The sequence below is a fragment of the Pogoniulus pusillus genome, chromosome 29, assembly GCF_015220805.1.
Source record: "Pogoniulus pusillus isolate bPogPus1 chromosome 29, bPogPus1.pri, whole genome shotgun sequence".
In the NCBI taxonomy this organism is placed as follows: Eukaryota; Metazoa; Chordata; class Aves; order Piciformes; family Lybiidae; genus Pogoniulus; species Pogoniulus pusillus.
In genome coordinates this window covers 17,108,123-17,129,093 of record NC_087292.1, presented here as the reverse complement: position 1 = coordinate 17,129,093, position 20,971 = coordinate 17,108,123, and the positions used below count along the sequence as shown (strand labels likewise).

Genomic DNA, 20,971 nt, shown 5'->3' with positions numbered 1-20,971 from the left:
TGCTGCCTGCATTGGTGTCCCCTGCCTGCAGCTGCTCCAACCCTGCTGCCTGCATTGGTGTCCCCTGCCTGCTGCAGCCCTGCTGCCTGCATTGGTGTCCCCTGCCTGCTGCAGCCTTGCTACCTGCATTGGTGTCCCCTGCCTGCTGCAGCCTTGCTACCTGCATTGGTGTCCCCTGCCTGCTGCAGCCTTGCTACCTGCATTGGTGTCCCCTGCCTGCTGCAGCCCTGCTGCCTGCATTGGTGTCCCCTGCCTGCTGCAGCCTTGCTACCTGCATTGGTGTCCCCTGCCTGCTGCAGCCTTGCTACCTGCATTGGTGTCCCCTGTCTGCTGCAGCCCTGCTGCCTGCATTGGTGTCCCCTGCCTGCAGCTGCTCCAACCCTGCTGCCTGCATTGGTGTCCCCTGCCTGCAGCTGCTCCAACCCTGCTGCCTGCATTGGTGTCCCCTGCCTGCAGCTGCTCCAACCCTGCTGCCTGCATCTGCTCCAACCCTGCTACCTGCATTGGTGTCCCCTGCATGCATCTGCTCCAACCCTGCTGCTTGCATTGGTGTCCCCTGCCTGCAGCTGCTCCAACCCTGCTGCCTGCATTGGTGCCTCTTGCATGCATCTGCTCCAATCCTGCTGCCTGCATTGGTGTCCCCTGCCTGCAGCTGCTCCAACCCTGCTGCCTGCATTGGTGTCCCCTGCCTGCAGCTGCTCCAACCCTGCTGCTTGCATTGGTGTCCCCTGCCTGCAGTGCTCCCTGTGCCTGTCCCAGTTCCCTGTACTGTTTTTCCCTGCCTGTCCCAGGGGGAGGGTCTAGGCTGGAAGAGGGACACAGCCTGTGCTGCCATCACCCCACTCCGGGGCTGGGTTTGGGGTCACTCAGCTCCTGTTCCAGTGGGAGGTGTCCCTGCCTATGGCACAGGGGGGTTGGAACCGGCTGAGCTTTGAGCTCCCTTCCAATCTAACCCATCCTATGACTCCCTCCCATTCCCACTTCTCTCCACACGACACAGGACAAGATGAAGCAGCCTCAAGTTGCCCCAGGGGAGGTTTAGGTTGGACGTGAGAAGTTTCCTCACTGCGAAGGGTTCTGCAAGCCTGGCACAGGCTCCCCGTGGAGGTGGCTGAGTCCCCACCCCCGGAGGCGCCGAACACCGAATCCAAGAAGCCGAGGGAAGAGGCAGAGAGGTGGTGCAGAGGGACACGATGGAGTTAAGGGTTGGACCTCAACGATCTTCAAAGTCTTTAGCAAGCCAAATGACTCCAGAGGGGAAAACAGTGACCCAGCGCTGGCCAGGACGCCAGGGCGAGGAGCGGGTGGCACAGCCCTGGCACTGCCAGCCCAGCGACTCCTTCCTTTGAGATGGTTTAATATGAGAGAAAGCAAATGCACAATACAAAATTTAAAAACCGGCCTGTGTCTGCCCCCCCCCCCGCGCACCTCTGCCCCCCCCAGGAGGAGCCCGGCAGGCGGGGAGGGGGCTGGGGAGGGGCTGGCTACGCGGCGTTACATCGATGCCCCCTCCCCCGGGTGGCTGCTCCCAACACACACAACAAGATGCTCTTGCAACAATTGTTTTCGTCGTCTGTCACTTTGCAGAGGGTCTGGAAGGGCCCCAGCCCAGCGGCGCCAGGCACAGCCCCACGGGCAAGGTCACTTCTCCTTCTTGGGGGCTTCTGTCAACTCTTCTTTGGAGGCCCCAGGCACCTCCTTGGGGGTAGAGCTCTCCTCGTAGCTGGGGGAAGAGAAGGACAAAGAAGGGGTGAAATACTAGAAGGGATCGCCCCGGGGCTGCAGTCGAGGGCTCATCGCTGGAGGCACGCAGGATCACACAGCCTGATCTAGTCGGGGATGTCCAGGCTTGACTGCAGAGGGGTTGGACAAGAGGACCTTTGGGGGTCCCTGCCTACCCGGCGCAGTCTGATTCCGTGGGGCCAGAGATCCGTGCCAGGCAGGGACAGCTCAGTGCTGAGCACAAGGTGAGCTGCAGCCACCACCCTCCCAGCGCAGGGGACACGGCGGGGCAGAGCTGAGGGGTGGGGGAGGCAAGCACTGGGACATCCCCAGACACCTCCAGCGAGGGGCTGAGGCTTCACCCAGCCAGCCCTCAGGCCAGCTCTGAGCCTGGGCTCTGCCCTCGCTCCCTGCAGCACCATCAGCTGTCCTGGCCAGTCCCACGCTGCCACACCAAACCCTGCTGCCAGCAAGGCTGGGGGAGCCACAGCAAGACCAACAGCAGGCACCCCCCCACCTCCTCAGGGCTCTGCTCCTCTGGCTGCCAGCCTCCCCCAGCCCCCAGCACCATCCCCGGGGCCCTGCTGGAGGAAACCCAAGAGCGTTGCCTTCGAGCACGGAGGGGCAGAGAAGTCGAATCCTCTCCCTCTACCCTTCAGTTTCCCTCTCAGAAAACAAGGAGGAGCCGATGTGGAGCAGTGAGATGATGCCAACTGCCTCTGCCAGGGGACAAAGGGGGATGCCAGGAGCAGCCCCTACCTGGGCAGAGCGGCAGACAGAGAAAGGGCACCGCGGGCGATTGCTACATGGCACTGGGGCTTTGCTGCCGGCGTCGGCGGGGGCAGGACAGCTTCTGCTGCATGGAGTCAGCAAGGCTGGCTGGAGAGCCTGACACGGTGGGGAAGTGAGTGAGCCTTGGAGTGTGTGGCAAGATTTCAGCAGAGGATTCATAGCTGCAGGAGAGAGAGAGAGAGAGAGAGAGAGAAAGAGGAGGCAGGAAGGGAAAGGAGGGAAGAGGAGGACAGAAAGGAGGGGCAGGGGGAGAGAGTGAAAGCAGAAGAGTTTTGGAGCGAGGCTGCTGCAAACTCACCACCCTGGGCAGGGTGCTGTGCCCCTCTGCCTGCTGGCAGCTGTTGGCTGAGGGTGGGGTGAGCCTCAGCTCCTGCCTGCAGACCCCCAGGCGGGGTTGCAGCGTGGAAAAAGAGAGGGCTGACATGCCAGGAAGCAGCAGCTCCCACCGAAACCTGGAGCCATGGGCAGAGCCAGGCAGCTGGAGCCCACGGGACAGCAAGCCTGGGCACTGGGGGGGCAGCAGCAGGGGAAGGCAGGGAGCAGGTCAAGGTGGCAGCCCCTGTCCTGCTGCTCCAGGTCAGTGTCTGCAGCAGGATGAGGCCCAGGATGGGTTCCTCACTGTCGAGAGGCAGAGGGAAGGTCACTGCCTGCCTGGGGAGGCTCAGAGAGGCTGGCAGCCTCCCAACTCATCTCAGTGTCATCCCCACCTCTGCTCCACCAGCACAGAGCTGCTGGCTCCCACTCTCTCCTCAGCACTGCCCTTACTGGTCCCTGTGTCAGAACCTCTCCCAGACCCCACAGGCAACCAGGGAGTTGCCATCTGTGGCCTGTGACCAGCCTGGGGAGGATCAGGCCACACCAAGGCTGAGCTCTGCCTGGTGGGATCCTACACTGAGAAGCCTCCAGGCACATGTCCTGTCCTGTCCCACTTCCTCTGCCTACAACTGGAGTGACTGCAAAGTGGGGGGAGGGAGGCTGCACTCCAGGGTTGCACCCCCCCAGCCAGGCACACTCAGCAACCCCCAGCAGGCAGCACTCTGCTGCTGGAGCAGCTTGTGCCAACGCTCTGGCAGGGGGCAGCTAGCCCCTGGTGCCCAGCTGCCAGCCCCGCAGCTCATCGCTGCCCGGGTTCCCAGCACTGCAGGGAGGGAGGGAGGGAGGGAGGGAGGTGGTGCTGGTGTCAGCTGTGAGTCAGGCAGTGGGATCCCAGGTGCACAGGAAGGACGATCCCAGGACGCCCTGCAGCAGCGATCCTCAGAAGCAAACATCAAAGGGCAGGCAGGTGCAGGGCTGGGGAGCTGGGGCCCAGCTGAGAGCTTGCTGGGAACACTGGGAACAGGCAAAGCAGCATCTCCCAGGGGAGGGGAAGGAGGCCAAGGCAGCTGTGTCTCAGGCTTCTTGGTGCTGCTTTCACTCTGAGTGAGCTGGGAGCTTGGGTAGGGGAAACCCCCTGAGCAGGGAGGCTACAGGGCCCTGCTCTGGGGCTGAGTGTTCCCAGTTTTGGGTTGGGCAAATTATTGTTCTTGGGCCCTAAGAGCCTTTCCAAACTGAAATCATTCCTGCCCCTCTTCTGCTTCAGCTGCCCTCAAACACACAGCAGCACTGGGACACCACTCAGCCTCCAGCACAACTGGGAGGACCAGGTCCCAGTAGGGCCAGGGCCCCCCCCGGGGCTCAGAGGGGACAGTCCAGGCAGAGATGGTAGCTGCTGGCTGGCAGCAGACAGGCAAAGCCTGGAGTGTTGCAAGCTGAGAGAAAGGCTGGAGTGCAACAGCACAGCTCTGGGCTTCCCAGTTCAAGAGGGACAGGGAAGTGCTGGAGAGAGTCCATCAGGGGCTGCAGAGCTACTGAGGGGCCTGGAGCAGCTCTGTGAGGAGCAAAGGCTGAGAGCCCTGGGGCTGAGAGCCTGCAGAGGAGCAGCCCCAGAGGGGAGCTGAGCAATGCTCAGCAAGAGCTAAAAGAGCTGTGGGGGGCAAGAGGCTGGGGCCAGGCTCTTGTCAGTGGTGCCCAGGGACAGGCCAAGGGGCAGTGGGCACAAACTGGAAGCCAGGAGGTTCCCTGAGGAGAAACTTGTTTGGTGTGAGGGTGCAGAGCCCTGGAGCAGGCTGCCCAGAGAGGCTGTGGAGTCTCCTTGTGTGCAGAGCTTCCAAGCCCAGCTGGGCAGTGTGCTGCTGGGCAGGCTGCTGGGGGTGCCCTGCTGGAGCAGGGGCTTGGCCTGGCTGATCCCCAGAGGTCCCTTCCCACCCCTCCACGCTGGGATCCCTCTCTGTGCAGTCCCTGGGGCAGGCAGAGTGCTGCAAAGCAGGAGCCTTGCCCTGAGCTGGGATGTGCTCGGACCAGCCCTGGCTGCTCTGGCAGCTGGATCCGGCTCCACTCTTCCCCCACCCACAGGCCCTGGGACACAATGACCAAGTATCTCCACACCAGGTGCATGGTCCCACCCTGCCCTGCCTGCCAGCACACGGCAGGGCTTTGTCACCGGGGCAGAGAGCCAGAGCAGATGCTGCCTGCAGGTTGGTACCGCAGCAGAGCCCCAGCCCAGCCGTGGGGAGGTGGCTGGAGCCAGGGCTGGCATGTCCCGACGCAGCCCCACGCCCGTGCCTGCTCACACGCCCAGGGCCTGCCCAGGTGAACCCGTCCCTCCAGCTGTGCCCAGCGTGGGAACATCTGCACCCCCCCGCTCCAGCCCCGAGGGCGGAGCTGCTGCGGGCCCCAGCTGAGGCTCACCTGAACATTTCGGTTACTTCCCCCTTTGCCAAGGCCACCAGCAGTGGGAATCCGATGCAGGCAGGGACCAGGTAGAGGAGAGCAGGCTGCGGGGGAGGGAAAACAGCGGTTACAGCACAGATCCCCCCCGGCAGGAGGGTGAGGGGAGCTGGCCCTGGCCCCCTGCGGCATCGTTCGGACGCCGCACAGGATCGGTGCCCCAGAAGCAGCTCTGAGAGCCAAGTGACAGCACAAAGCCTCTGCTGTGGGGTCACAAACACAGCCAAGGCCCCACGCAGAGCAGGGGCAGCACCCGTGGTGGGGCTCCAGGGGCAGTTTGGCTGCAGAGAGCCCTGAGGGCAGCTCGGGTGAGGAGCTGGGATTGGAAATGCAGCTACCAGGAGCAGCCTTGCCCCAGGCAGGACTCTGCTGGGCAGGAAAGGTGCTGGAAAACACAAAGCCAAGGGAAGGAATGGGACTTTTTCCTGGCATGGTGGAGGAATACCATGGCCAAACTGCTGTGTCCTGCTTGGGATGTGGATGGTGGAGCTCACCTGGGCATGCTTGAAGATGTGCATGATGAATATGGTCAGGCCCAGCCCGAAGATGTAGGCCACAAAGCTGGTGTAGAAATAGGTGTGTGTGTTCTTCTTCAGGCTGCAAGGGAAGGCAGCAGAGCCCACTGAGAGCAGCTCTGGGATGCCAGTGGCCAAAAGGCAGCTGGGCACAGCATTCCCACACATCTGCCCACCAGTCCCACGGGAGTGGTGTGGGACTGGGAGGGCAGACACCCAGGTGACAGGCTGGGAAAAGGAAGGAGGGAGGGACAGGACAAGAGGGAATGGCCTCAGGTTGTCCCAGGGGAGGTTCAGGTTGGATGTGAGGAACAATTTCTGTCCCCAAAGTGTTGTCAAGGTCTGGCCCAGGCTGCCCAGGGCAGTGGTGCAGTCCCCATCCCTGCAGGGGCTTCAAAGCCCTGGAGCTGTGGTGCTGAGGCCATGGCTTGGTGGTGCCCTGGCAGGGCTGGGTTGAAGGTTGGACTTGGATGATGTCAAAGGTCTCTCCCACAAATGACTCTGTGGTTCTAGGATGCTGCTGCTGGATGGTCACTGTGTGTGGGGCAAGAATCAGTGCTGGGATCCAGACAGAGGGTCCCCCCTTCCTGGGGGAGGCTGAGCCAGTCCCCAGCACCCCAACTCTTAGCATGGGCTGGTTTACTGCAGGGCAGGCCACAGGAACTGAGATTCCCAGCAGGTGCAGGCAGGATGTGGGTGGAAACACCTGGATGAGCTGGCAGAGAGCAGAGAGGAGCTGAGCAACAGCAGCAGGAGCTGGGCCACACCACTGCAGCCCCACAACGACCCACTCGGTGTGGGCCAACAGCTGCAGGCTGCACCCTGGCCATAGGTGCAGCTCCCCTGTGTAGAGAGGAGCTGCTTCTCCTGCTGCCAGCCCAGCAGCAGCCAGCACTGCCAGGCACTCATTGGCATCCACACCAGCTCCTCCCAGGTGCCATCACCGCTTCCCCAACCCCTCTCCTCCTCAGGGCCAGGGAGCTGGAGAGGCTCAGGGTGGTTGTTAGGTGCTGCCTGCCCTGCCAGGTCGTGCAGCAGCTGCACTGAGCTCTCACAACTCCTCTGCAGCACTCCCAAAGCCACCACCTGCTCTTCCAAGAGCTTCCCCTCACAGCCTGCCTTGTCCCAGCCCCTCTCTCCCGAGCCCCCACGCCAAGCCCCGGAGGGGAGCACACAACTGTGCTGCTGCTGCCTTCCCCTCTCCACGGATCTGGATGGGCTGTGGGGTTTGCTTTGGGTTCCCCTCCCCCTTCTCTACAAAAGCAGCTCAAAAATGCTGCAAGATGCAACCTGCCCAAGCCCCTTCCCTGCCACCCACTCACCTGATGTCAAACCGCAGCAGCAAGGCAATGAAGATCCCTGCGGGGAGAAGGGGACAGTGAGGGGACAGAGGGCTGGGACAGGCAGGGCAGGACCCGCGGCGGCTCCGGGTGCCATGCCTGGGCTGACAGTGCCCTCTCGTGGCACAAGGCACTGGGACAGCAGCAGGACCTGCTCGGGAGAGCCTCCAGCTCACACAGCCCCCAGCGGCCCCGAAACGGCCAAAGGCAGAGCCAGGCTCCTGCTCAGCCCCGCGCAGGCTGATCGGTGAGGGGACCCCACTCATGCCTGCCTCCTCTTCTGCCCTTACCCGGAATGACAATGTCCCCCAGGCCCAGCATGGCAAAGTTGTCAGCTTCCAGCCCCTTCTCCAGCAGGTCCTGAGGGAAAACCACTGTGGGAAGCAGAGAGAGGAGCAGTGAGGGAGAAGAGTTTGTGCCCAGCAGCTGCCAGCACTGCTGCTGCCTGCTGAAAAGGGACCAGAGCAGGGTGAGGCCCTTGGGCCTCTTCCTAGAACCACAGAACCAGGCAGGGTTGGAAGGGACCACAAGGAGCAGCCAGTCCCAACCCCCCTGCCATGCCCAGGGACACCCTACCCTAGAGCAGGCTGCACACAGCCTCAGCCAGCCTGGCCTCAAACACCTCCAGCCATGGGGCCTCAACCACCTCCCTGGGCAGCCCATTCCAGCCTCTCACCACTCTCCTGCTCAACAACTTCCTCCTCACCTCCAGCTTTGCTCCACTCCCCCCAGGCCTGGCACTCCCTGACAGCCTCAAAAGTCCCTCCCCAGCTTTTTTGTAGCCCCCTTCAGATCCTGGCAGGCCACAAGAAGGTCACCTGGGAGCCTCCTCTGCTCCAGCTTGCACAGTGCCAACCCTTTCAGTCTGTGCTCACAGCAGAGCTGCTGCAGCCTCTCAGCATCCTCCTGGCCCTGCTCTGGACACTCTCCAGCATCTCCACAGCCCTCTTGTCCCAGGGGCTCCAGAACTGGATGCAGGACTCCAGGTGGGGTCTCAGCAGAGCAGAGCAGAGGGGCAGAATCCCCTCCCTGGCCCTGCTGGCCACACTGCTGCTGCTGCAGCCCAGGCTCTGCTTGGCTTTCTGGGCTGCAAGTGCACACTGCTGGCTCCTGCTGAGCTTCTCCTCCAGCAGCACCCCCAAGTGCCTCTCCTCAGGGCTGCTCTGCAGCCTGGCACTGCCCAGCCTGGATTTGTGCTTGGCATTGCCTCCACCCAGCTGCATGACCTTGCCCTTGGTCTTGTTGAACCTCCTGAGCTTGGCCTGTGCCCACCTCTGCAGCCTGCCCAGGTGCCTCTGGATGGATCCCTGCCCTCCAGCTGCTGCACCACACAGCTTGGTGTGGGCAGCAAACCTGCTGAGGCTGCACTCAATGCCTCTGTCCATGGCTCCCACAAAGATGTTGAACATGACTGGTCCCAGGACTGATCCCTGAGGGACTCCACTTGGCCATGGAGCCACTGACAGCCACTCTTTGGGTGCAGCCACCAAGCCAGTTCTGCATCCATCCAGTGCTCCACCCCTCAAACCCATGTGGCACCAGCCTGGAGACAGGGATGTGGTGTGGGACAGTGTCAGAGGCCTTGCTCAGCTCCAGGTAAATGCCATCAGCTGCTCACCCAACTCCTCTCCTGCAACTCCCCCTTTTCTCCTTCCTGAGAACCTCTGGGATGGGCATCTGAGGGCTTTTAAGCAGGTTCCATCTCCCAGGGCCCCAAAGCACTGCATGCTCCACAAGAGCAGAGGTGCAGAGATTCACAGGATGGCTTGGGCTGGAAGGGACCTCAAAGCTCAGCCAGTCCCAACCTCCCTGCCATGGACAGGGACATCTAAAACCCCAGCCCAGGTTGCTCAAAGCCTCATCCAACTTGGCCCTGAACACCTCCAGGGAGGTGTTCTTTGATCTTTGATCACCTTCTGTGCTTCTGTGCTCCACAACCTCCCTGGGCAACCTGTGCCAGTGTCTCACCACCCTCAACCTGTGCCAGTGTCTCACCACCCTCCCTGGGCAAACCTGTGCCAGTGTCTCACCACCCTCCCTGGGCAAACCTGTGCCAGTGTCTCACCACTCTCAGTGGCAAAGAGCTTTTTCCTCATGTCCAGTCTAACTCTGTCCTCCTGCTGGGTTCTGGAGGGGTTTTGGTTTGGGTTGGTTGTTTTTGGAAGGGTTTCTATGACCTCTTTTCCTCATGACCAGGTGAAATTGCCCACTCTGAGAGGGTAGAGACCAACCCAAGCAGCTCAGGGCTCTGCAAACCATTCCTGCCCCCTCCCCACCCCCAGGGACCAGCTGGCTGCAGGTCGGTGGCAACACACAGCAGCCTAAGAGATCTCTAGTGGCAAAGCCTCCTGCACACATCCCACCCTCTGAGCCATCTCCAGATGGTGGTGGGGGTGTGTGCACAGGGCAGTGACTGCAGCAGAGCAAATCCCCCCTCCTCCAGCCCACAGGGAAAGATCCACTCACGTTTTATTGGGGCCTCGAAGGATTTGGCAACTGTCACCATCACATTGGTGCCAAAGACCTAGGGACAAGCAGAGGAGGCCAAGGTGAGCACAGAGACCTGAGCATGCTCAGATATAAGCCCCAGAGTGGCCTCAGGTGGGGCAGAAACTAGCTCAGAAGTCACCCAACTGTGGGCAGAGGAGTCCTAGAGGTGAGCCAAGCAGCCAGGGCAGAAAGCAGAGTGTTGGGAGAGGTGAGCAGAGCATGGGTGCCTCCAGAGCACAGCCAGGAGACCACTCACATCCCACTCACCCCCACCCAGGGCTGTTTCACCTCTGATTACCCAACCCTGGACAGTCTGGACACCATGCAAGGGCTTGAGGGCAGGAGGTGCCAGCAGTGTGTCCCAGCCAGCAACAGGCTGCTGACTGAGCAGAGGGACTGCAGTGGTTGTCACATCAGCTGTGCCTGGCCCTGAGGTCGTTTGTTTGTCCTGCACCATTGGCTTTAAACCCTGGCACAGCCTGGGGCTGGACTGCAAACACACAGGGCAGCCACCACACACCAGGGGCTGGCTTGGGTGGGAAGGGACCTCTAAAGCTCATCCAGTCCAAGTCCCTGCAGTCCCCAGGCACAGCTGCAACCAGAGCAGGTTGCTCACAGCCACAACCAAGCTGAGCTGCAGTGGTGCCAGGGCTGAAGCAGCTCCCACCAATATGGGCAGCCTGGGCCAGGCTCTGCCCACCCTCAGGGGCAAACATTTCTCCCTTCTCTCCATGCTGAAGCTCCCTCTTTTAGCTCAAACCCTCCCTCTTTGTTCTGTCCTTGATCAAAAGTCTCTGCCCAGCTTTCTGCTGGACCCCTGTGAGCACTGCAAGGCCACCAGAAGGTCTCCCTGGAGCCTTCTTCTCCAGGCTGCCCAAGCCCAACCCTCCCAGCCTGGCCTCACAGCAGAGCCCTGCCAGCCCTCGGTCCAGTTTTGTGACCCCCTCTGGCCCTGCCCCAATAACTCCACATCTCTCAGGAGCTGAGGTTTATTTTTCATAGCCAAGCTTCTAGTCTGGGACCCACCAGCAGCAGACACAAAGCAGGTTCTGGCTGGCACCAGCTGAGCAAGATCTGAGAGCTCAAGGTTAAAGAGAAGCCTTCAAGCAGGCACTCGGAGGCGCAAAGCAAAACCCTTTGCTGAGCACATTCTGCTGCTGCTGGGCTCTGTCACCAGCCCTACCATAACCCTTCCAGGCTGAGCAGGTGGCAAACCCTCAACCCCCTCCTGCCAAGCTGTGCCCAGCCAGCATGGGGCCTGCAGAGCGGCATGGAGCCCTGGCACACTCCTGCCAAGCCTTGCCCCGGGCCGGGGGGAAGGATCTTTACCCAGAAGACGTCGTAGATGAAGAGGCCCCCGAGCAGGATGCAGCCTGTGCTGACGTTGTTGAGGTGCAGCAGCTCCACCCCGTTGAGGGAGAAGGCCAGGCCAAAGAGGTTGTTGGCAATCCAGTGCTGGCAACGACAGCAAAAGCAAGGTTTGGGTCTCTCCTGTGCCCAGCTGCAGCCTCAGCCTGAAAAGGCTTCACGTAGCAAGGGGCTGGGGGGGGGTGGTCCAGCTTGGTGCTTGGTCCCCCCCACCCCTAATGCTCCAGGGCTGGGGCTATTTACCTTTCTCAGCAGGTACCAGACCCCCACCACGCTGCTGAGGGCCAGGCAGACCAGGTCCTTGGTGTCAAACTCGTAGTTCACTATTTCTGCAAGCAAAGAGAGCAGAGTCAGAGGGCTCTGGGCAGCCCCAGCAGCTCCTCCTGCACAGGGCTGGCAGAAGAGGCACCACCACTGAACTCCCACCCCCAGCAATGCCCCTGCCCAAAGGAAACACCCAGAGTGAGCAGCCAGCCCTGGCAAGCCCAAACCTCCTCCTTCAACCAGCCTCTGCCACTTGGACAGCATCTGTTGAGCCTTCTGCTGGTGAGGAAATTGGATTCAGGCCCTGTCCAAGGCAGAGGAGGAAAAGCTTCTCCTCTTGCCTGCATCAATTCACTCCTGGTGGCATCTCTAGAAGAAGTAGAATCATAGAAGGGTTTAGGTTGGAAGGGAGCTCAAAGCTCAGCCAGTTCCAACCTCCCTGTGCCATGGGCAGGGACACCTCCCACTAGAACAGGTTGCTCAAGGCCTCATCCAGCCTGGTGCTGAACACCTCCAGGGGGGCTATGGAGCACAGAAGCACAGAATGGGATCTTTGATCCCATTCTGTGCTTCTGTGCTCCATAGCCCCCCTGGGAAAGCTGTGCCAGTGTCTCACCACCCTCAACCTGTGCCAGTGTCTCACCACCCTCACTGCAAACAACTTCTTCCTCACATCCAGTTTCAATCTCCCCTCTGCCACTCCAAACCCATTCCTCCTCCTCCTGTCATTACAAGCCCTTGTCAATAGTCCTTCCCCAGCCCTTCCTCCTGTAGCCCCCTTCAGATCCTGGAAGGCCACTCCAAGGTCTCCTCCAAGCCTTCTCCTCTCCAGGCTGCAGAGCCCCAAACTCAGCCTGTGCTCAGAGCAGAGCTGCTGCAGCCCTCTGAGCATCTTCATGACCTCCTCTGGACTGGCTCCAACAGTTCCATGTCCTTGTGTTGAGGGCTTCAGTGCTCCCTTACCAGTGAGGCTACTGAGCAAGCACCAAAGCATCTTCTCCCAGTGCAAAAATCTGAACCACATCACTTCAAACAGCACAGAAAAGACTCTCCAAGGAGCTTAAAGAGAATCCCAGACTGGTGTGGGTCAGAAGCCCAAGCCTCCTGCAGTCACAGCAGGGACATCTGTAACTAAAGCAGGTTGCTCACAGCTCCAACCAACCTGAGTGTGTTCAGAGATGGGGTAAAAATGGAGGCAGGGCACTGAGCAGCAGCCACAGCTCCTTTCCTGCAGCACTCTGGGAGCTGTTTGGCTGCCAAGCAGAGAGGCTGCACGGAGGGGAAAGCAGCAGCAAGAAGATGGGCACAGCAGGCAAAGCCCTGCAGGGATGTGTGGGGCTCACTCTGCCTACAGCAGCACACAGGGGAGCAGGCAGCAAAGCTGGGAGCACGCTGCTTTAAAAGGCTGGAAGTCAAAAGCCCAAGGGAGCAAAAAGCAAAGCAGTGAAGGCAGAGGGCATTGAGGTCCCTCTGGGGCTGGGAGAGCCAACACAGAGCCACTGAATGGGTTGAACTGGAAGGGACCTCAAGGATCAGCCAGTTCCAACCCCCCTGCTGCAGGCAAGGACACCTCACACCACATCAGGCTGCTCAGAGCCACATCCAGCCTGGCCTTGAACACCTCCAGGGATGAGGCTTCTACCACCTCCCTGGGCAACCTGCTCCAGTGTCTGTCCACCCTCACAGTGAAGAGCTCCTTCCCAACACCCACTCTGAGCTGCTCACTGCTGGGTAGGTTCATCCAACCTGCCTCGGCTGGGTGGGGCTCTGGCCAGCCTGACCTAGGGCAGGGCGTCCCTGCCCGTGGCAGGGGGACTGGAAGTGGATGATCCTTGTGGTCCCTTCCAACCCTGACTCATTCTGTGCTTCTATAGTTTTGCTACCTACCCTCCTTGCTCTCCCCAGAGCCCTGGGTGAAGAGCAGCTGGTACTGCTTGTTGGGGAAGTTTGCAGGGAAGAATCTGTTCATCATGGGGCTGAAATGAGAGCAGCAGAGAAGGGCAGTTCAGCAGAAACCTTGTAGGAGGACACTCTGCCCACCACACCTCTGCCAAGTTGTGCCACATCAGGGCCTGGCAGGAGCCCCAGCTTCAGCCCCCAAGCCACAGACACGAGGCCTTGTCCTCCCCCCAGAGGGCTGATCTGCCCACAGGTGACAGTCCCCACAAATGCTTTCAGGCAACAGGCAGAGAAGGGAGGACCCAGCCCAGCCCCCAGCATGTACCCTGGGCACCCAGAACTTGGCTGTGCCACCAGTGAATGGTGGGAGCAGAGACAAAGCCCCTGCCCAGAGCTGCTCTAGGGAAAGCATCTGGTCCCCAGCACCTCAGAGCTCAGCAAACAGGAAACCAGTTCTTAGTTTTTCAGTTACTGAAACAGCCTCAGTTTTCAACAGCTCCCTCCAGGCAGCAGGCTGAGGGGCTGGGGATGTCAGCACCAGCTCCAGCTGCCTCTCTCAGCCATCCCAGCAAGGGGAACAGAGGAGCTGAGGAGCTCTGCTCTTCACAGCAGCCCCTCGGGGTGAGCTGGTCTGGATGGCAGCCCCCAGCTCTCCACCAGTGATGCTGTGTGGGGACACCCCAAGGCACTGCTCCCCCCCACCCCCAGGTTTGGTTCACATCTTCACACCACCCAGGGCCAACAACCTAAGAGCTGGGACCTGGCTCTGCTGCCAGGCTTGAGAACCAACCCCCCTCCCCAAGAGACAGACCAGCTGGCAGAGCCAGCAGCCCTGCCCCAGTCACAGCCTTCCCTCTGCTCTACCTGATGGTGTGGGACAGGGCAAGGATCCCCAGCACGAAGAAATACATGGAAAGGAGCAGGTTGATGTACTCTTGAGAGAATATCTGCAAGGCAAAGGCAGAGAAGGGTTAGACACTGCAGAGGCCTCCCCAGCCACAGCATTTCACGCTCCTATTGGCAGCTGCTGTGTCAGTGCTCCAGGGAGAGGAGGAGGAGGAGAGCTGGAATAACCCACATTCCTGCTCTGCTGATGGGAAAGATGTTGGAAATAACCTGAACAAGCACAGTGGGCCTGGGAGATGTCCTGCACCTGCCAGCTGCTCGGGTCAAAAAATAACTGCTGTGCTGCAGAAAGCAGGACAGAGCCTCCCCCAGCCAGCCAGCAGCAGGCAGGGAGGCTGCTCCAGCAGTGGGGGGCAGCAGCAGCACCTCCTGCTGCACTGCCTGAGTGTGTCCTGCCCTAATTAAGCAGGGGTAATTAGAACTCCTTCCCCCCACAGGCTGCTGCAGCCTTACTGCTGGGCCTGCAGCACGGTGCTGGGGAGGTACAGGTCTGGTAGAGCACAGGGCTGGGGAGGAGCAGCTGAGGGAGCTGGAGGTGTTCAGGCTGGGGAAGAGGAGGATGAGGGGAGAGCTTCTGGCTCTCTGCAGCTCCATGAAAGGAGGCTGGAGCAAGGTGGGGGTTGGACTCTGCTCCTAAGGGACAAGTGACAGACAAGAGCAAACAGCCTCAAGCTGCCCCAGGGGGGGTTCAGGTTGGACGTGAGCAACAATTTCTTCCCCCAAAGTGTAGTCAAGGCCTGGCCCAGGCTGCCCAGAGCAGGGGTGGAGACCCCATCCCTGGAAGGGTTTCAGAGCTGTGCAGATGTGCTGCTGAGGGCCATGGCTTGGTGGTGCCCTGGCACTGCTGGGCTAACTCAGTGGTCTTAAAAGTTCTCTTCCAACCCAATCAACTCCATGGCCCAGCTCTGAGTTGGCTCTGCACCTGAACACACAGGGGCTCACCCAACCCAGGCCCCCCCAAGGCCTGCAGCTGAGGTGCCTTTGGAAGGCCAACACAGAGCACCACACAGAGACAGCAGCATTTGCACCTCAGCACTCCCTGGCACCACCAGGTCAGCTCATGGAGCCAGGCAAAGCTCAGAGATGAACTCTTTCCTCAGCAGCTCTCCAGAAGCAACCTGTGCACAGACCCACTCTGACTGCCCACCCTGAGATGTGCCAGGCCAGGCCCAGCACCCTGCTGCCTGGGGGCACCGAAGAGCTCCAGTCGTGCAGCCTCACACCCTTTGTCCCAACAGCCCCACTTTGGGAGCTCCTGTCCAGGCAGGGAGGGTGGCAGGAGGCAGCTCCAGTGCTGCTCACTCACTTTAAAGAAGAGGTAGAGCCCCAGGAGGGTGCAGCTGGCCACGATGGGGAAGCGAGCGGCGTCTCGGCTGGTGATGGTCTCTGGCATCTCGGAGGAGTTCTGGGGAGGCAAGGAGAGGGCAGGAGGGATCAGGCCCTGCTCAGGCTTCACACTTGAGCAGCAGGTGAACAGACACAAGAGAGCCCTCAAGAGGGGCACAGCACCCAGAGCCCCCTTGTGATTCCCTGAGGTGGGGCCGTGTCCCAGGCAGAGCTTGGGGTGGGGGAAGCAAACCTTCATCCCCCCCCAAGGGCTGCCACAGTTTGCTGCTTTGTCCCTCTCCTGGAGAAGAGAAAAGCAAAAACCCTGCCCTGGCATTGCTCCTTTCCCCTCCCTGCCCAGCTGGGCCCCCTCACCATCCCCACCCAGCCACCCCCATCTGTGCACACCGTCTGCCCTTTTTTCCTCCAGCCACCTTTCTATCCCTCTTGGCTCACTCCTCCTGCCCCCAAGCCCGACTTCTAAACACCTTTGAGACATCTCTGCAGCAGCTCATCCAGCCTCTTTCCAAGCCACTTCCCAGGAGAGAGGCTTGCAGCTCCCAGAGGAGAAGCAGAGGGCTGCCTGTGCTGCTGCCTGCTCCCCTGCCCCTGCCATCTGGCCGCTGCCTGGAGACCTAATCTCACACAGGCACCTGCAGCCAGCCCCAGACACAGATCCTGCTGCCAGAGGCCCTTCACTCTGTGCAGAACAACAGCCTCTCCCGGGCACGGCAGCTGCCACAGGGCCCGAGCAGGGCTGCCCGCGGCAGGAGCAGAGAACTCTCCCCCCAGCCCCACCGCTGAGTGCTGCTCGCAGACCACCGCAGCCTGAGCGGGCAGGAGCCCCCCTAAAACCATCTGGAAGCCCTGAAGCGAGAGATAAGGGTGACAAAGGGCGTTAAAGACAGTAAGAAATCAGATTGTGCAGGACAGTTCCACCTCCCGAGCTGCAGCAGCTGGCAGCGTTGGGGGCCCGAGGCCAGGGGGAGCGATGCGGAGCGCACAGGAGGGGCTGCGGGCTCGGCACGGACAGCAGGCAGCCCCCGGGGGAGGCAGCCCCAGCGCAGAGCCACGCAGGGGCCTCCCCAGAACAGCCTCTCTTGCACGGGGGGGTCTGAGCGTCCTGGTTCAGCGGGAGCTGTCCCTGCCCGTGGCAAGGGGGGGCTGGAACTGGATTGGCTTTAAGGCACCTTCCAACCCAGCCATGCCAGGACTCTAGGAGGAGAGGTGCAGCACTTGAATCGGTCGTGACAGTGAAAGCAGGGCTGCAGAAGACCCCGAGGGCAGCCAGCCGTCCCCCGGGGGTGTCCTGCCTCCACCGGGACCCGGGTGTCTGTGCCGTGCCAGGGCCGGGGGCCGGCTGCGGGACGGGCCCCCCAGGGTGAGGATAGGCTCTCGAGGTCTGGAGGCCCCGAAGGGCCCGCCAGGGAGCGACACGGCTTGCGGAGAGGCCTGGCCGCCCCGGGAGGGGGTTCGGTAGGGCTGCCCCGGGCCCGCGGCGGTACCTTGCTCTTGGCGCAGCTGACGGAGCGCAGCGCCCCGAAGAAGATGGGCAGCAGCGCCATGAGGACGAGGCTGCCGTAAGCCAGCGCCATGCCCTCGGGGGTGGCGGGAGGGCGGGTGGGCGCGGGGGCGCCGGTGGCAGCCGCGGCCCCGGCGGCGCTGCCGTTGTGCGCCGCTGCCTCCTCCATGGCTGCTTCTCGCCCGCCCCCCGCTCCGCTTCCGGCCGGCGCGCGGCAGGGACACGTCCCCTTACCGCCGGAAGTGCGTCACGGGGCGCGCCCCGCCCACCGCCGCGCGCCGCCGCGTTGCTAGGAGACGGCGAGAGCCGAGACCCGCCCCCGGCCCCGCGGCGGCGTTAGGGGGTTCCGCGGCTCCGTTAGGGGCTCCCGCGGCTCCGTTAAGGGCTCCCGCGGCGGCGTTAGAGGGTTCCGCGGCTCCGTTAGGGGCTCCCGCGGCTCCGTTAAGGGCTCCCGCGGCTCCATTAGGGGTTCCCGCGGCTCTGTTCGGGGTCCCGCGGCTCGATTCGGGGCTCCCGCGGCTGCGTTAGGGGTCCCGCGGCTGCGTTAGGGGCTCCCGCCGCTCTGTTCGGGGTCCCGCGGCTCGATTCGGGGCTCCCGCGGCTCGGTTCGGGGCTCCCGCGGCTCCGTTAGGGCTCCCGCAGCTCGATTCGGGGGTCCCGCGGCTCCGTTAGGGCTCCCGCGGCTCGGTTCGGGGCTCCTGCGGCTGTGTTAGGGCTCCCGCGGCTGCGTTAGGGCTCCCGCGGCTCTGTTCGGGGGTCCCGCGGCTCCGTTAGGGGTCCCGCGGCTCCGTTAGGGGGTCCCGCTGCTCGGTTCGGGGGCCCCACGGCTCGGTTCGGGGGCCCCACGGCTCGGTTCGGGGGTCCCGCGGCTCGGTTCGGGGGTCCTGCGGCTCCGTTAGGAGCTCCCGCGGCTCGGTTCGGGAGCCCGCAGCTCGGCAGGTCCGGGGTCGCTCTCCGCCCCGGCTGCCGCGCGTCGGGAAAGGATGGACCGGGAGCCGTGAGGGCAGCCCCAGGCTGGTGGGACCGGGCAGAGGCTTGGTGCTGCTGATGGCCTGGCTGAGAGACCTCAAGGCCACGGAGGCCAACCGTAACCTAACATGTGGCTGGACACAGCTGTCAGGCCATGGCCCTCGGCTGCTCATCCGAGCGAGCCCTCCGGGGACGGGGCTGCAGCAGTGCCCCGGTGGGTACCCGGTGCCCCGTGGCCCTTTCGGTGTGCAACCTTTGCCTAATATCCAACCTGACGCTGCCCTGCTGCCGCCTGAGGCCATTTCCAATCCTTCTGTCGCTTGTTACCGAGGAAGAAGCCCCCAACCCCCACCTGGCTCCAGCCTCCCTTCAGGGAGCTGTAGAGAGCCAAAACTCTGCCCTCAGCCTCCTCGTCTGCAGGCTGCACACCCCCAGCTCCCCCAGCCCTGCTCTCTAGACCCTACCCCAGCTTTGTTACCCTTCTCTGGACCTTCTCCAGCCCCTCAGTGTCCTTGGAGTGAGGCTCCCAAGGAGGTGCAGGGTGCCCAGCCAGGACAACGTGCTGCCTGCGCTGGCGGTGCTGTCCCAGCCCCTCCGCCCAGGAGCATCCCAGTTCAGCGTCGTTTATCCCAGACTCCTGGTGCCAGGAGCCGGTCCCTGCAGGCAGCAGGTCCCCAGCTCCCCCCCCAGCCATGAGGACCATGAGTGGGCAGGAAGGTGGTGGCTTCAGCCACCATCAGCCCACGCGAGGTTGGTCAGGGACTCACAGGCTTCTCCTCCACCCAGCCCTGCGTTTTCCTACCCTTCCCCATCCCCAGCCACCCCCTCCCCAGTGCCGCTGAGCTGCTCCTAGCCCACCCATGGCCGCACTCCTCGAGCACCAGCTTCATCAGATGCCTCACAAATGACAGCAAACTCTCCCTGACGCTGAGCAGGGGCCAAGGTGACGCTGGAAAATTGGCTGAAATGTGTTTTTTTCCTCCCAGATATCCCCTCCTGAGCTGCCAGCAGCCCGGCCACACCACCCAGCTGCCTCCTCCTCCTCCTCCTCCTTCTCCTCCTCCTGCACGTCCCCATGGCCCTCGGTAGGGTGAGAGTTTGCTGAGAAGCACAGAGACAAAAGAAGCTAAAAACTGAGCAAAGTGAAACGCTGCTGCCCCCCAGCTCAGATCCGGGAGGAGGGAAGGCAGCAGGGATGAAACTCCCAAGTTTTAAATGGATTTAATCTGCATTTTTTAATGCTCTCTTTCTCTTTTCTTTTTCCTGTTACAAAATAACCTATTTTCAGGGCCGAGGGTGATTCATAGGCAAAGGGCAGATGGAATTGGCCCCCTGGGAGCTCCTCTCTGGGCCACTGGCCTCTCCCTGCTGCTGGTTCTTCCCCAGAGGGGAAGGATGGGCACTCCAGGCAGCAGCAGGCAGCAATGTACCAACCCCACACCCTGCTGCTTCCCACCCTGCTGCCTACCAGGGCCCAGCATGTCAGAGAGCAGCTGTGACCCCCTTAGGTACACATACACACCCCCACCCCAGGCTCCAGATTGGTTTGGGAACCCTCAGGACAGGTTGATGCTTCTCCCCCCCAGCCATGCTCCTGCCACTCAGGCTCCTGTGCCACAGCCCTGCACCATTGCCAGCCCTGGTTTGGGCTCCAAGATGCAACCCCACACACACTTCAAGCCACCCCCCTCCAGGAGTCCCCCAGAGCTTCTCCTTTGGTGTTGGTTCCTGCTTGAGGAGCAGCAGCTGCTCTTGCTTCCACAGTGCCCCCAGGAAGCAGGAACCTGCACCCACCCCCCGGGCATGAATGCTCCCTCAGTGGGAGCAGCAAGGCCCTGGGCACTGCCATGGCTGGGCAGGGAGCTGAGGTGTCCCAGTTCAGCTCCTTGCAGCAAATCCCAGTTAAGCAGGGTGGGAGCACAGGCCTCAGCTGGGAGTGAGGGGGGGAGTCCCAAGTGGGGGTGGAGGTGCCCTCATGCATGGGCAAAAAATGGTTGTGTGTCTGCAGGCCTGGGGTGGGCATCCCAGGATGGATTGTCCCTTGTCCCAGGGAGCTGGTCTGCAGAACAGAGCATGCCAAGGCTGATGGCACCAAGGCTGGTGGCACTGGGGTGAGGGGTGTGGGATGAGGGGTAGATAGTGCCAGGGAGGAGATGGGAATGGGATTGAGGGGCACTCAGGAATGGGTGGAACAGGGATTGATGGCACTGGGGATGGCAGGCACTGGGGCTGGTGGACAGCAGTGGCATGGGTGGCACTGGGATGGATAACACTGGGACAGAAAGCCACCCAGGGGGGGTCTGGGGCCAGTGAGCCCCAGGTGAGAGCCCTGCTGGGGGCCACAGGCAGTCCCCAGTCCCGTCTGCCCCCCCCCAAGCACCTCCTTCTTCCTCCCTTGCTGCATTTCCCAGCTCCTGGCCGTGGCCCTCCCTTGGCCTCTCCTCCCACCCTCAGCTCGGTTGCATTTTTCTGGGTTCGAGCTCATTCTTTCCACTCCCCTCGCTGCTGCCTGCCAATTTTCCATCCCGTGACCCCCTGCTGCCTCCTGCCGTAGGGAAATGCCGGCCGCAGCTGCGGGAGGGAGGGCAGCGGCCAGGAGCCCCCGGGCGGTCCCGGGCGGGCAGCCCCCGGCCCCGTGCGAACCGCAGCATCGCGCCCAGCAGCGCCGGGAAGCGGGCATCAGGGAGCTGCAGGGTAGGGCCCTGGCACAGCAGCAATGCCAGGGGCACCAGCAGGGCAGAAGGCACCGAGGAGCGTGGAGAAGAGCCTGAGGATTCCCTGGTCCTGGGCAGCAGCTCGGGCTGGGGGTTAGCCCTTGTGGAGAGGCTGTTCCACAGACTGCCCTGGGTTAGAAAGGAGCCTCAGGGGTCACCTTGTCCAACCCCCCCGCGGGCAGCAGGGACACCTGCAGCTGGAGCAGGCTGCCCACGGCCGCAGCAAGGCTGAGCTTGAATGGCTCCAGGGATGGGGCTTCAGCCACATCCCAGGGCAACCTGTTCCAGTGTTCCACCACCCTCACTGTGCACCCTACCTCGGCCCTGCTCCAGTTCCAAACCGCTGCCCTTAGGCTATTCGCACAGCCCCTCCCCAGC

The 20,971-nt window shown here is 62.1% G+C and overlaps 1 protein-coding gene across 2 annotated transcripts; it reads right to left on the bottom strand.

The window, feature by feature from the left end:
* Positions 1 to 1,340: 1,340 nt before the first annotated feature.
* On the bottom strand, positions 1,341 to 17,121 carry HM13 (histocompatibility minor 13). 2 transcript variants are annotated; one of them, XM_064167719.1, is made up of 13 exons: positions 16,894 to 17,121; positions 15,369 to 15,467; positions 14,021 to 14,103; positions 13,145 to 13,233; positions 11,237 to 11,322; positions 10,955 to 11,080; positions 9,602 to 9,659; positions 7,426 to 7,509; positions 7,118 to 7,154; positions 5,775 to 5,877; positions 5,242 to 5,327; positions 2,482 to 2,675; positions 1,547 to 1,723 (listed from the first exon to the last, which is right to left on the bottom strand). In XM_064167719.1, the coding sequence occupies exons 1-12, from the start codon at positions 17,077 to 17,079 to the stop codon at positions 2,525 to 2,527; spliced, it is 1,188 nt and encodes a 395-aa protein (XP_064023789.1). In that variant the 5' UTR covers positions 17,080 to 17,121; the 3' UTR covers positions 1,547 to 1,723; positions 2,482 to 2,524. The 2 variants fall into 2 exon arrangements, with proteins under 2 accessions (XP_064023790.1, XP_064023789.1); XM_064167720.1 differs by lacking the exon at positions 2,482 to 2,675 and having other exon boundaries at positions 1,341 to 1,723; positions 16,894 to 17,116.
* Between the last annotated feature and the right edge of the window lie 3,850 nt (positions 17,122 to 20,971).

Excerpts from the sequence above, each read along its gene's own strand:
- HM13 (XM_064167719.1), bottom strand. The coding sequence starts at position 17,079 with ATGGAGGAGGCAGCGGCGCACAACGGCAGCGCCGCCGGGGCCGCGGCT. Across the intron at positions 13,234-14,020 it reads GCCCTGTCCCACACCATCAG|CCCCATGATGAACAGATTCT; the intron begins GTAGAGCAGAGG and ends CTCTCATTTCAG. Across the intron at positions 5,878-7,117 it reads CTGCTGCGGTTTGACATCAG|CCTGAAGAAGAACACACACA; the intron begins GTGAGTGGGTGG and ends CTTCCCTTGCAG.